The following is a 15126-nucleotide window of genomic DNA, read 5'->3' on the forward strand; positions in this document are numbered from 1 at the left end:
CTTCTGTGGAGAAAAATAGTTCAGACTTGTAATTACAGCCATGAAATTTTTCTGTTGTCTACAGCTGCAAATTTTGTGGATTGTTGCTAAGGATATGTTTACACAGTTGGTAACTTTAATTGCATTAAGACCACAAAAATGTACAGATGAATTGGAGTCCAGCACTGTATCAGAGAGGGTTATTAATTTTATAGATCCTAATGTGAAGCATTTGTTGCTGTAGTACATAATTTAAAAGAGTTACTTTACAAGTTTGTGGTCGTATGATCCTGCATCTTTCCACTCCCAGAGGATATTGGGACAAAAAGTCTACATTTATATCAAACACTGGATTTCAGAATTACTTCCCTTCAGTTTTAAAATACAAAGGGAAAAATACAAAAGTCAGAAAGGAAAGAAGAAAGAAAATATGACAGAAGTCTACATGTAAAGGAACACATATATGTAAATTTGAATATCCATTATTCTCCATTGTATTATTTATAAACCATCTTCCCTTTTTTATATATAGTGTTATAACAGAGAACAAGAAGGTCACTGCATTGAGGAAATTACAATCTAAAGTATTTTGTGATTGGAGAAAGTTTCTGACTGTTAGTTTAGGAATAATATGCATAGGTGATAGCTGTACAAGATTTTTAATTTCTGGTTGTTGGTGAATTTTACCAACATCTGCAGTGTGGATTGAGATATTTAACACCTTTCTCTGTATTGTAACTATCTGTCTGGGGTTATGTTATACATTTGAAACAGTCCTGTTTATTTCATCACAATGGTGTTGAGTCAGGATTGTGTGTATAAACAGACTGAAGAGTGCAGACTAGTTTGCACTGTTTGTGATTTGAAACTACTCACAAGATGTATGGTATTTTTATAGCTTCTGCTAGAAAATGTTCATATTAGTTAGCAAATAGGAAGACAATATGGATACAGTAGAGTCTTCCATGGAGAAGTTATTGGTTTGTAAGGCATCTTTTCCTTAGGCAGTGTGATATCTTTCAAGCTTAACCTTTCCTTGAGGTTGGTTAACTTTCATTGTTCCGTTCACAGGAGAGTTGCTCCTTGTATGAAAAAAACCTACTCATAGTATCATGAGGCTTCTAAAGAAATTATAGATTTCTATTATTATGCTCATTCCTGGTGGAACTGATACTACCTGGGTCGAAGTGCACCATGTAATTTCGTTTGTTTCAGGTGACGTGTGGGGTGTCACTCCAGCCCAGCAGTGACGTACAGTTCACACATGGGTATGGAAGCACCCACCCGTACCCATCTGCTCATTCTTTTCTTCCTTGAGCATCAGGTGCAGGCTACTGTCACAAATGTCACCTGACACAGACCTTTGAGCTGGCCCAGAACTGCTTTGCTTTAAGGAAGCTGATGCACAAGGATGTCAGGGTAGAAAGAAATGCTGATAAAGGAACGACATTTTGAGCTTGGTTTAGAGTGAGTTCTAAGCCTAAGCCTGGGAGTCTGCTGGAGCTGTGCCCTGGGGCTGTGTTTCAAAACGTTCTTGGGGCATTGGTTGTGAATGAACAACATTGCACATCTGTCCAGAAAGTGGTGCTTTCCCAGAAACAGGTGCTCCATCCTGGGGACTCTGCAAGGTCCATGACAGGTATAGATGTATACAGATGTGTTGGTTTTGTCTAAGGCTGGTTCAGGAGCATTTAATTCTTTAATCCTGATGAATTTATTCCTATCATTCATCGTGATTAATAGAGGATCTGAAGCTATGACCATCTTGATGATGATAGAAAAGTGGAAGACTTTCCAGTCTTGCTGGAAAGACATCTGTAAGGTCTGTGATCAGAAATTAGCCACATTTGTTATTTTGCAGTGTTTACTTAGCTGCCTCTTTTTGTTTTTAAGGGAAAACCCAATAAAAATACCAATGCATGGAGGTATATGATACATAAATAGTACTGTTTTTGGTTAAAAGCTGAAATTGTTGAAATTTGTTGGTTTATCTGTAATTTTGAATAAATCCCTGCAAAAGGACAATCTAGCAGAGAATACCTCTAAGACTATGCATGTGAATCATACTTCTATTTCTTTAAAAATAAAAAATAATACTAAGAAATAATTGACTTTGGAACTCTTTTTCAGAGTGTATTTAAATCTATCTATTTGTGGGCTATATGTGAACAATATTTGTACCAGTAATAGAAAAAGAATATAGCTGGTAATTCATGTTGACATTCCCAGCAATACAAATAATTCTTTTACTTCTATGTTCTTGAACTGTAGTATCTGTTAATAAAAGCAACAGTATGGATATGTCTAATATTCTCATGTTTTTCTTCAGATTATTCCCAGAGCCAGAGGAGTGAAATGAGGAACTAATGTACTGATAAAGGTAATTAATGACATCAGCCAGATCAGTGATTTAGGAAAGGATTGATTCCATTTATGAAATGCTTGGTAAGGTATGTTAACTTATATATTTATTTTATATAAATATATTTTTAGCTTATCGTCTGTATTTTGAGAGCTTGGTAAAATAATAAAAAGCCATGAAACTGTGCAGTGAGGAACTAAATAGGAGAAATGACAGAGCTGTGGTAGCAGGTGTCTGTCAAACTCAGTGCCAGAATTGTGAAGAAGAAACTGAGACCTAGTTCTCTGTCAAGGATATCACTGGAGAGTACCTAAAATGTGCAATGGCAGTAGATAGAGGAGAATGGAAAACAGAAAAGCTACTGTAAGAACTGTAAAATACATGGAATCTTCTTTTGTTTTTCTTCACAGAATTCTTGGCTATTAGAAACAGAAGGAGATTGTCAGGCTTTGAAAAATTAGGCATGGCTTGTGGAAGAATAAAATTAAATATTTTTAAAGACAGATTAGGTAATACTCTTCCATTATAATTTCTAGCAGCAGTCTCAGTCCAGACCAAAACAGATTTGGGTAGGGAGCCTGATCTGCCTCTCTCCTGCTGTGGAGAATGTTCTTTAATCCCTCTGTCCTCCAGGAGCTTGATAAAATAACCTGCAAGATGTGGTTTGAGTGGTCCTGAACTGTAGCATCCTGCAGGAAAGCTGCTGTTAGTGTGGCAAAAGACTGGCCATAGTCTGTCCTGAAAACAGTTCCCCTCTTCAAGAATACAGAGCATATTTGAATTTTATTTCTAAGAATTACAAACAAACTTCAAGACTCTAAAGTCAAGGCGTGCTTATACTGTATTTGTGGGGGAGTACGGTGCTGAAGCTGGTGACAACTGAGCAGTCTCTGGAACAAGATGTAGCAGAGCTACACCTTGAAGTAAAACATTTCTGGTCATGTGCAGCATCCCTCAGAGCAGTGTTCCTGCTTCTGGCAGCTGAGCAGCTCCTGTGCTGGATGGTAACTCCTCAGTCCCTACACTGTACCCACTGCAAGCACACAGGTGCTCTGAAGCTAAGAATGAGAATGCCAGCATGAAGATGCTCATGACTCATAATTTGGTAAATATGTACATTATGGTACTATCTGTATTTAGGTGGTTGCAGGTGATTCATCCAGAGAGGCTCTCTGATGCCCTGAGTCATGTGTTGGTGAGGGCCAATGCATCTGCTTGCAGTTATGCTCAAGTGCTGCCATGACTGTGGTGTTACTAAGGTAATCCTACATTCCTCCCATTGCTTGCTCTTGGAAAGGGACTTTGTAAGGAAGGTACTAGTAAAAAGATATTTATTTGCATGCTGAACACATTTTCTGCATTTTTTGGGGGGAAAATCTTTGAAATATATATTTTTGGCAAAGTTGGTAATTCTATGGGTTTCAGGTCTTGAATTCTGTTGCACAAGGGGCTGCTGTGGCATTCCTACCAAGTGCACTTCATCTTTTCCAGCCCAGCTGCACTAAGCAGCCTCCTCTGAAGCTGTTTCAAGTGTCTGGTTGCTGCAGCCCCAACTGTCTGGCTTGCAGCTGCATCTGACCCTCCTTCTATGGTCCGTTAACTTCTCCTTGCAGTTCATCTTGTAACTTCTCTACTTTGCTTATCTTGATGACCCCGTTTTTAAGTACTGCAGATTTCATTGTTTGGTATCATCTCAACCTGTTATTTTCTCATTTCTGAACTGAATAAAATTTACATTATTTGGTTTAATACTTTCCTCCACTATCTTAGAAATGGTGCGTAGACCACCTGACATCACAGCATAAACATATGAACTAATGAATGAAGCTCTCCACATGCTTATACAAAAGAAAAAAGAGGTAATGTTTTCACTCATTTTCACAGAGGCTAGTCTAAAGCAAGAAGAATGAAATGCCCCTCCTGCAGAGAGCATAAATATATGTTGATAACATGCTGTAAATTAAATATTGTATTTCTTCCAAAAACTGAGAGGACTCCAGTTTGGGCACTTGGAACAAAATGAGCCCAGATGTCTGTTCTGTTTTCTGCCCAGTGTGTTCTGTTTTCTGTACTTGAGCTGAGGCACATGTGGAATTCTGCTAAAATGAGATTATAAATTAATGGCCCTTCACACTTCATTGCTTGAATGAGCCAGAAGTTATTTTCTTCTGGTTTTGAGTCCCAGGTGCAGCACTTTCTGACTAACAAATATGATTCTCTAAAAGGGAAGAAAGACCAGTGATTTGAAACTACAACAACCTCTTCTCTGTGGTCTGAGTACAGACATGTAATAGAGAAAAGGAAAGCACATCAACTGACAGGGTGGAGGAAAGGAACATCCAGAAATATGATGTTGGTGAAGAAGTGGTTTGTGATTTGGGCAACAGCTTCCATTTCTGGTCTTTGCTTCTGGCTTCATGTAGAAACCTAAGCAGGTCATTTGCATACATGCCCCAAAGAGACAACCCATTTATTTGATTTTTGGTACCCAAACTGAGTTGCTATGTGACTGATATTCCATTGCTATTTAGGCTGGTCTAGAGTGTTAACAAAGGGAAAGATATCTATGTTCAAAATAGCTTAGTGAGATGAAGCTGGATGTTACAGTCCCTACCTGGACCAGCCTGGGCTTTGTTCTCAGAGGCTGATCCACTCTTGCTCTTCAAAGAGGGCTGACAGATAGTCTGTCTCCCTGCTATTAAAATGTACCTCTGATCTCTCTTGCTGAAGGTCCCTAAAAATGAGCAAAATTTCAATATTAAAGAAACACTTAAAACTTTACCCTCGTTCCCTCTAATGACATTCCATAGATTGCTGAGCATGGTAGGGTAGCATGAGAAGTGACTGGGCAAGGTTCACTAATTCTGTAATTTTCTAATTTATAAATTTTCCTGAACATTAATTTTAATGTGCAATGGAAAATCGTGGAGCTTAAGAAGAGGAGACTCTGGAGACACTTCTAGGCTTGTACTGATATATATGTTATATATATGTATGTACATAATCCAGCTGAAGCTGCAACATCTGTGCCTCTGTGCCTTCCTAACTGGGATAGGGAGGACAAAATGTGCCAAGAAGATATTCAGACAGCTTGAAACTGGTTTCCATCATGGCATCAAGGGTGTTGGGAAGATAATTTGGGATTTTCTCTGCCATCTTCATACTTTATCAGTTCTTTGGTGGTGTCCAGATAATATCAACTGGGATTTAAGCTGTTTGAGAATGGGACTATTTTCAATAAGAAGGGACTAAATTAATTTATTTCCTGATGCAATTTTCAAGAAAACAGAAAAAATCCCTCCAACGCTGACAATGTATCTTAACCCTGAGGCCTTTCTCAAAATTACAATGGTAATAGTTTAGTCTAACAGTGTTATGTGCCTAAAGAAAACCTTTTGTTATATATTCTTTCTGCTCAGCCCAGGGGTAGGAATACAGTACACAGAACCACAGGAATTAAAGACTGCCAGGTTTGTTCCCACTTTAACCACACCTGCAGTACTGTAGCACAGTAACAGCTGAACTGCCTCCTCTGCTCTTTGAAAAGTAGGAAGACCCCAGGAAATATCTGCATGTCAGGACTTCATCAGAGAATACAAATTTGTATATTTTGTGCATTTTTGTATATTTTAAACTTTTGAGAGAACTGTTTTGCTATTTCTCGTATCTTTTTCAAAGATTGAATTACTTTCTCCAGTGAATTCCAATTATTTTTGCATACAGATACCTGTTTTCTCTCTATAAGTTCTGCCAAATGTAGTTTCTAGCCACATCTTTATGTTCCTTAGTTGAGGGGGCCTCTCCTCATCCTTGAGTATCTGGTGTCATTGCAAAGGTCTCCATTGCCCATGGCAGGATGGCAGAGGCACTGCTGCAGTGAAAGTGTCTGTTGCCTCCTTTCTGCTGCAGAAGTGTAATATTTTCTGCTGAAGTAAAAGAGGGCAGGATGGCACTGCTTTGCTGAACAAAAATGTCCTAGATCCTCCTGTGAACAGGAGAATATCCAAAATTCATTCTAATCTTCAGGCAATGGATGCTTCTGTATTTGATGCCTGGGTAGACTTTTCTCATAGACTTTCTATGCTAAAAATGACTATAGATAATGCATAAAAATGGGATTTGGGGTAAAATTCAGGTACTCTTTTTTTTCTTTGGAATGTTTATAGTGTCCTATAGTATGTTTATAGCATGTGACACTAGAGTTATGTATTGGAAACCTGTTCTGGTCCCTTTTAGGTATTATTTTTTTATTGGGAGATCTTGCTGTATAAAGAGGTATTTTCTGAAGTTCCAGCCATGGTCTTTTCCAGTTTTGGTAATAAGTGGAGGTTTTTTAGTGGCATTTAAGCTACAACAAAACCTAAGGAAAGCAAGAACTAAATCTATGCATTTAGACATAAAACATTCAGCCTGAGTCAGGACTGGTATTTGGAGGATATAGCATAATAAGAAAACATTATGGTATATCCGAAGGGTAGGGGAAAATCTTTCCTGCTTACTAAGTATTGGAATAGAAGTCATCTACTGCCTTTGTTTTTCAGCTCCAAGCTTTCTATGGAGTGGGGAAAGTCCAAATGCAGATTGTCTGAACAAGACAAGATGTCTGTACTGCGGGATCTTGCTTAAAGAGACAGCAAAAGCTCTTTATTTATTTATTTTTTAGGAAACACCCTAGTTGTCATAGAAATCTCGTTAATTTTATTAATGTTTTTGTTAGGAATTGTCTTTGGTTAAGTGTATGTAAGTGTTGCTGTGTAAAGCTGAAAAATGAATTTTCCACATTGTTTACCTTCCTAATAAAGAAATAAAAGAAAAAATGTGAGTGGAGATGGGAGAACAGAAAAATATGTTAATGTGTAACATTTCTAGGTCTTGTAGTTTGAACTATGCAAGTTCAGACGTCTCAAGTGGAACACCTCAGCATTACAAAGGTACTTTCCTGGTATGTAACAGCTCTTACAATTGAGAATTTATTCATATGATTCAGGAAAAGACATTGCCTATTCTTGGAAGGCAAGGATGGAAAATTTCAGTTTGGAGTCCTTAAAAATTATGATGAAATCAAATAAAAAAAGATGTTAGAAACTCATCTAGAAATCAATTATAGAATACTTACATGATTTAAGAACAGCTAATTTTTCTGCATATGTTATAAATTCCTGGTGGAATAAAGTATTAACATTTTTCACAGAAGTGAAAATTGATAGATGTTTATTTCAAGCAAAGAAGATCAAATGCTGCCCACACCATAATTACACGGAACTTGTAATTATGTGTTCTGCAATTCAGCACACTTATTACTCAGGATCTTCCATAACTGCATGTTGCTATATACAAATGGTAAACTCAAGAGTTGACACCTCAGACCTGATTTGCAGGTGAGAATTTCTCATTTACCTGGCAATCTGTCACAGCCAGAACAGGCTTCTGAATCAGCATGTGATAGAAAGTACTGATTTTGTGATGAAAGATTTCAATCCTGATTTTGTAAAGTAGCCCCCAGAGCTCCTGAGCTGAGAGCAAAATTCATTCTGAGTTTGATCTGGGATGAATTTCTAATCACATTAGCTATAAAGGCAGCCTTTTAATTTCACGGTCCCTGGGAAAATGAAACTTGGGTAAGCTGAAAGCATTATGAAAAAACTTCTGCATAAATATCTGATACTGTAAGTCTTGGAATATCTACACTGAGGTGATGAAGCTGTAATTACATTTCTTTCTTGAGATGCGTTTCCAAATTTTGGATGTTTGTAATTGAGTTATAGCCTATATGCTGGGTTTTGCTGGGTACAGTTATAAGTACCAATCTTACTTGCACAGCAAGACAGTGTGTTTGGAAGGGCCTTGAGTTCCAGAATTCTTGTGTATCTGTGGTATGAGGTTGATTATGGTACCTGCACTCTCTTAAAAAGTGCTCCTGAATGTAGCTTGGTGTTCTATATAGTGTTCTGCCTGGCGGAAATGTTAGCACTGACTGAAGGAGCCCAGGACTGGAGTCAGTGGGATGTTTGAAACTGCTCTCAGGGGAAGTATCTGGAAAGTGCAGTTGTACTGGCATTCTTGAGAGTGAACTAGTTCAGCGTTTTGGGTGATCTCAGGCTTTCAGGGTGAGAGTTTATCAACTGAGTCTGCTGTGTGGAGTGAAAAATACAATGGTGCTTGTGCAGGAGGAAAGGCTTTAAGCAAAGCTTGAGATTTCAACATGCTGTTGGGATTGTTGCAAACATGTAAACCTGTGAGAGCAGTTTGTTGCACAATCCTGGCAGCTCCAGAGAGGGTTTGTACTAGTGACTCAGTACTCTGCTGTCCTGTGTTTTAAAGCAGCACCTCTCTTCTGGTGCTGTTTGGCAAGTGGGGAGGAAAATCTTTTATTATTGAATTTCAGACGTAGAGCAAGACACTAGTAGAGGCTGCACCTTGGTAATTTCACTTGAACATCTAGTAGTTGCTCAGAAACTATCTAGGTAGACCTGTGGCTTTAAGTGTAGGTGGGAACTAGTTTATATGGGGCTGTCATTAGACTGTCAAAGCCAATATTGACACAGTAAACCCAAAAGAATATAGTAAGAGACTTCATGAGAAGTGCAGTGCAAAAAAAGTTTACTTAAGGGTATCAAAACAGAATTACTATGATAAAGTCTTTCCAGATAACCCATTTTGTCTTTTTTGCCTAGACAATTTTTTCCCCATAGAGAACAGGCACGGTACTGGCTGGAGGGAAAAGAGCCTTGCATTAAGTTGGTGGAGGGGTTTGGTGCAGAGGGCAAGGAAGCACCCCTAAGCATGGCTGCAGATTGCTCCTGGTACCCCTGTCATGAGATGGCCCAGCAGAATGGGGAATAACTCTGTGTTTTAGCTCAAAGAGCACTTACAGCCTTGTGGACTCAAAATCTTGTGGAAAACAAGAATACCAAGTGTTGGACTAGAATGGGAAAGGCAAAGAGCTTTTGCTGGTGGTCAGAGCGCTTAACTCCTGCCTGATGAAGCCTCATGAAGAAACTTTCATAAAGGCAGAGACCTGAAGCCCTGGCTGCTGACAGGAGAAACACAGGATTTCAGTCTCACTGTGTCTGGCAATTATTAATTTTCTGTTTATCTGTCCTCAGTGTTTTGGTCCATTGGATACTACCTGTGTATGAACATGCTGGAACAGGCCAGCTGATCTGTCTTAGATGGATCAGTGTAGACTCCATGTCTCCAGTTAAACTGGGAGTGCTGGAAACTCAGGCAGATTTTGCAATAGCAAGTAGTACAGTGCAAGAGTAACAGATTTTAGATTGGAAGTTGGTACTAAGGATATGACATACACACTGTGAATTTAAGGAATTTTAATGTTTTGGACAACAGAATTCATATGGCAAAACACTTTTATTATTCCAATATATAATTTGAGGATTCAAAGCTTGAATTCTCACATGAATAGAAATGCAACTCTTGGCCTAAGTTCAATAATTTGTTTGCCCCAATATTGTAGCAGATCAGACTGATGTATGTTAGAAACAGAAAATGTATCCTTGGTTGACTTTATATTAATTCTCTCTACATTTTCTCTCAAAATGATGTCCTGTTAGACTAAAGCACTTGGCAAGAAAGTCCATTCATTTGATTCGTCACAAGTTATATGAAGGCATTTCTCAACTGTTATATCTATATTTGCTTATTCAGTACTGTATTTAAATTCTATTTAAATTACGTTCAACATATCACTTTGTTAAACTGATCATTTAAATTAATCTCTCAGTAGCAGATAAACCAATTCTGAAAATTTGACCTCAAATACAATACAAGCAAATAGCCTTTCTGTTATGGAATAAGTTGATCTTGTACTTTTACTAATATTATGGTTGTCCCTTTCTACTCTGAGGAAGAATAACATCCAGCATCTGGTGCAGAAGAGACTTTCCTGTCAGCTGATCTGAACCACAGCTCTTGTAAACATTCCAGGATCCTAATCCTGAGGAAGTCCCACCCCCGTCAATGAATGTTAAAGTTCCCGTGAGCAGGAGGTTTCAATTCTCATTTTTCCTGATTTATTAACAGAGCAACTGTCAGAGTAGAAGTGTATTAGTCAGTCAATGGGAAAGTGGAAAATAATGAGACACTTACGGCTGGTGCATTGTTTTGAATCTGCTCAGCCAATGTTCTGATGCATTCTGAAAAGAAAGAAAACACATTTCATAGTTTAAATGAAGATCATTTTAATCAAGAGCAATTCAAGAAGTGAAATGATATTTTAAAAGGTGAATGAAGGAAAGACCTGAAAAAACAGTTTTTAGTTTTGTAGCTACGTGCTTGTCTCATCTTGGTTAATGCTTAACTTTTTGTTATTAGCCTGTTGTAACATTTCTAGAAAGCTGGTATCACAGACTACATTACTAAACTGGAATTTTACCAGGCATGTGGTAGATTAAATCAGGCTGGTTAATGAATCATTCAAGAAGTGATAAGCAAGCCATTTAATATGGTCTCTTCATCACAGAATTTCTTTGTATTTTTTTCACTGAAATCAGCAGATTAGTGTAACAATGGCTGAGTGGAAGATACTTTAACTGGGTGGAATATTATTAACCTCATATTTGCTCTGTTCTTGTCCTAAAGTTCTGCATGACTTCTCAACCCATGAAAAGCTGGTGATGAAAAAGAAGTAGAATTTGTTGTGTGCTACCTTGGCACATAAAGTGCCCATTCTAGTGCTGAACTAGCTAATGCAGGTACTGGCAAGAGTTTCCCCAAATGATTTCAATAGTTTGTGTAGTTCAATAGTTTCATCTCAATGTGAACAAGGAATTCATGCAGTACTTTAGATGTTCAAGCTAGTGCACAGATTGCAGGCAAACCTCTCAAGTCAGAGCTTTAAGTTAGTCTAAATAAAACATTCTTTTTTTATCAATGGGTTTTTCTTTAGTGCAAAATTTCCAGTACAGTCTCTGGATTGTACTGAGACCAAGGGTGGGATTGTGTGTTTTCGGTCCACAAGCCTAATGCTAAAATGCCCCTTTTCAGCATGGATTTCAGCAGAGGATAGGTCAGGCTGAAAACATGTCCATTTAGTAGATGCAATTCTAACCCTCCATCTGTTTTTTGTGTTGGGAAGAGCAAATTAACTTGTGTATTTCCTGACACTTCCTAGGTGTATCTATGGTGGATGTGAAATCTCTGAAAGAGATACTTTCCAGTGGACACAGTGATACTGAATTCACTGTGGTATGACTGATGTTTGCCCAGATCTGTTTTTTCTGAATAATGTCCCAGCCATCAGTCCCAAACCAAACTATTTTGCCTTTTCTCTCACCATCTCATCAGCATGATAGGTGGGTTTGTATCAAGCATACAAGTGGAGACACTAATAAGTGTATGAGAGAAGATCAAGTGGAGGACATACACGTTCTCAGAGAAAGCATATTTCCTCAGTCTGTATTTCAATCCCAGCGAATCTCTGCATTTCTTTGACATATTTGATGTGAAAATATGCCATTTCCGACAGTAGAGAAGACCCTACGTTTAATACTTAGCCTGTAATTAAACTGTAACAAAAAGCAGCTGCATATCTTCATGTAGTGGGTATGGTAATTAGCAGATGATCCAGCAGATCTAGAAATCACCAAATTCCTGAGGAAATTTAAAACTGCATTGAACTGTGTGATTGCTGTAGCGGCCCATCTGGGCTCCTTTGGCTTCATCAGCTGTGGTGGTGACTCACCCAATTGCCTCTGCATATCAATGACCAGCAGCAGCAGTAGGGCCATTTCCTCACCTCCTCTTGCACTTTGTGAGTAAGAAGAGGAGGCAGCTATGCTTTTTGTTGCAAGGATTTGATTCTTGTTCACTCCCTTTTCTTTGCAAAATAGAGTATTTAAACCTTTACTTGTTCGTATAAAGATCGCCAGGGTATAATGGCTTGGTGATTTCAGAGAAATACCTTGTATAACTTTCAGTCCTTCCAAGATGCTGTTTGCTGCAATGTGCTGCCTAAGCACAGCTGCCTTTCCACGCAGGCAAGCGCTGTGTGTATGGTCAGATCAGGCACTTTTTAAACTTGCAATGGAGCTTGGTAGAGAAGGAAGCAATGGATCTAAATGATTCCTTTATTGGGGAATATTTTATTGAGAGAGTTTTAACCTACTTCTCCTCCCGGGACAATCTGCAATGAGGGGATCAAGCTATGTGTCTCACTGAAGTTTGAGATGATTGATATCTATGGGTCCAGCTGAAAGCTTTTTTTTTCTATCCTTCTTCTTAAGTAAAATGCATGATTAATTGGAACTAAGAGCTGCTGCTGCTCTTTAGCAGCAGAATTGTGGTCCTAGGAAAGAGTACAAAAATATCTTGCAAACCTCAACACTTTTGAAATTACATGGTAACTTCTGTAGGAAGATGACTAATGCTTGCAGGTTTTAATTAACCATTGCTTCTGTTGTTGCTTATGATACACATTGTTAGTGATTCATATTGGCATGAATGGAATAAGTTGCAAATGAGTATGTGTGATAAAGAAGAAGTTAAAGTAGTTTCTTTCCTGGAGGAATTTGAGTTACCAAATATACAATGAGGAAATAAAGGGACAGATTGTTCTTAAGGGTTTTTTTTTTTTTTTGTTGGTTTTTTTGTTTGTTTGATTTTTTTTATGTGTTTGGTTTATTGTTTTGTATGTTTGTTTTGACTTTTATGTCTACAGTTTTATATTAGTGCACAATTTAGAAAGCATATAAAAAAATCTGTACTCTTCTAGCCTGCTGTTGATTTCCTCATTTCTATTGGCTGCTTCATTCACCCAATATCAACTTTCTTACTAACTCACTCAATTCATAGCTCAGAGTAACCAAAATTCTTAGCTTGCAGATCAAGCCAACCAGCTTTGTTCTGCAGATAGCATCCTAGAGCAAGAAAAATGCTGTACTAGTGCAAGTGTCTGAGGTGTGTCTTTGCTCCTTTACTTGCAGAAGCATGGCTTGGCCCTGAGCCCATCCTGCTGTAGCTGCCTGCTGCTATGGGTGCTGGCAAAGGAGATGCCTTGCAGCAAAAGCAGAGAGCAGGTATGATCTGTACAGTCTGCAGCTGTGGGTGCACAAATGGGTTTTATGAATTTTCAGCTGGAGAACTTTAGACTGACTCATGCCCATGGACTGTGCAGGGCACGCAGAGCAGTTTGGCACGTGTGAGGTGCTCTGCTTCTGTGCAGGGAGCAGTGTGGATGTGGGTGCTCACTTGCCGTGGCTGGGTGGGATTTAGGGCATTTTGCAGTCCTGGGGATGCCTGGTAGGTGGATAAGGGATGGTGAGTGCGTGGTAGGAAGGCAAAGGGAATGGGGCAGAATGTTGCAACACAATATGTAGCATATACAACACCCTCGTCTGCCCCAGACAGGGCACTTCTCTAAGTCATGAACATTGACTTAGGTGACAGTCTTGTCATTATTTTATAAAAATTCAGAGCTACATTCTGTAACTTCTGTCAGCAGCTGTGGGACTGGATGTGTTTTGGATTCTATGTTTGCCTTGGAGATTTTTTGCCATGCTTTTACATTGCTGAGATTGTGCAAAGAGATGGTTTCAATGGAGTTGCTGCCTAAAAAAGGTTTTCAGATGTCTTTGGAAAAGGTTGTTGGTCGGGTTGATTGCATGATACGGTGTTTTCAACTCTGTTTTGAAGTTCATTGAAGTACATCTTTCCCCTTCCTTGCTTTCCATCCCTTTCTGTGAGGCAAGCACTTGTATGAGATGGTTATGGCTGCAGGTGCAAAGAATACCTTGAGCAATCCAGGAGAGCTGCGAGGGATCAGTAGGAGCTTGAAAATGTCAGATTTTGATGTGAATGAGGGTGAGGGCTTCTTTTGACATTATGATAAACAAACAAACACTAGCCAAAGTGTCAATATCTGGGCAGTACAGCCTAATGTAAGGTGACAGTCTTGTCATTATTTTATAAAAATTCAGAGCTACATTCTGTAACTTTGCGAGTTCTGAGCATGGACAGCTTTGGAGATGTTTGTTGCTTTTTGTGGTGTGTACATATATTTGAATGTAATAATGTATAATGAATTTTACTTCCAATTTTCATCAATGATTTTCTTCGGGGAAGAAAGTAAAGACAGATTTACTTGACAAAAAGCAATTCCATTTTTTGATAAAGTAAATGCATAATATAGAAGTTCTGTATTTAGTATGACGAAGTTGATGTTAAGACTAGCTAATGAAAACTGTTCTTAAGAAAAACACCTGTAAAGAGCCCTTGTAGGAGATTAGGAGGAGTGTACAGCTACATTTTTGACTCTTGAGAGACAGAGATTTGAAGTATAATAAAATCTATCTGCATTTAGGCAGTCAATATAAGTAAAAATCTGAAAAATCATAAAATTTAATAAGCCATATCAATGATATGCCTTACTAACTGACATGGCAGCCTATCTGTAATTTGGCATTTCTTAGTAAAAAAATGTAATGGTATTTCTTAGTAGAAGTGTCCTTATGGAATATAAAAATATCTCTGGGGAACAAAAGTAAAATTTCAGTGCTGGCCTCTAGAGACACAACCTGAGAATGTAGACTTTTGTCAGTGATATCTGGCAAAACCTGCCGGTGTCTCAGACTGAGTAAATAATGGAATAAATGCATAATGGATTTTTTTTTTCTTTAATAAGGGAGAGCTATTCCCCAAGGGGCTGGGAAGAAGTGGAGAGAAGGTAAATAACATGTGAGATATTTCAAATTAAAGGTCAGTTCAGAAAGAGTGACGTAGTAGAGAGCTGTTTCTATTGTGAATGGAGAATTACAATTTTTTAAGGGAAT

The 15126-nt window shown here is 38.4% G+C and overlaps 1 protein-coding gene across 1 annotated transcript in view; it reads right to left on the bottom strand.

Moving 5' to 3' along the window:
* BLNK (B cell linker) overlaps positions 1–15126 on the bottom strand; it is an 86743-nt gene that overhangs the window by 50597 nt on the left and 21020 nt on the right. The window contains exon 3 of the mRNA XM_041415543.1: positions 10448–10494. Coding sequence (XP_041271477.1) covers positions 10448–10494 — 47 coding nt within the window. The remainder of the gene's footprint in view (positions 1–10447; positions 10495–15126) is intronic.

Source organism: Onychostruthus taczanowskii, unplaced genomic scaffold, assembly GCF_017590055.1.
Source record: "Onychostruthus taczanowskii isolate IOZ18803 unplaced genomic scaffold, ASM1759005v1 scaffold5, whole genome shotgun sequence".
NCBI classification, from domain to species: Eukaryota; Metazoa; Chordata; class Aves; order Passeriformes; family Passeridae; genus Onychostruthus; species Onychostruthus taczanowskii.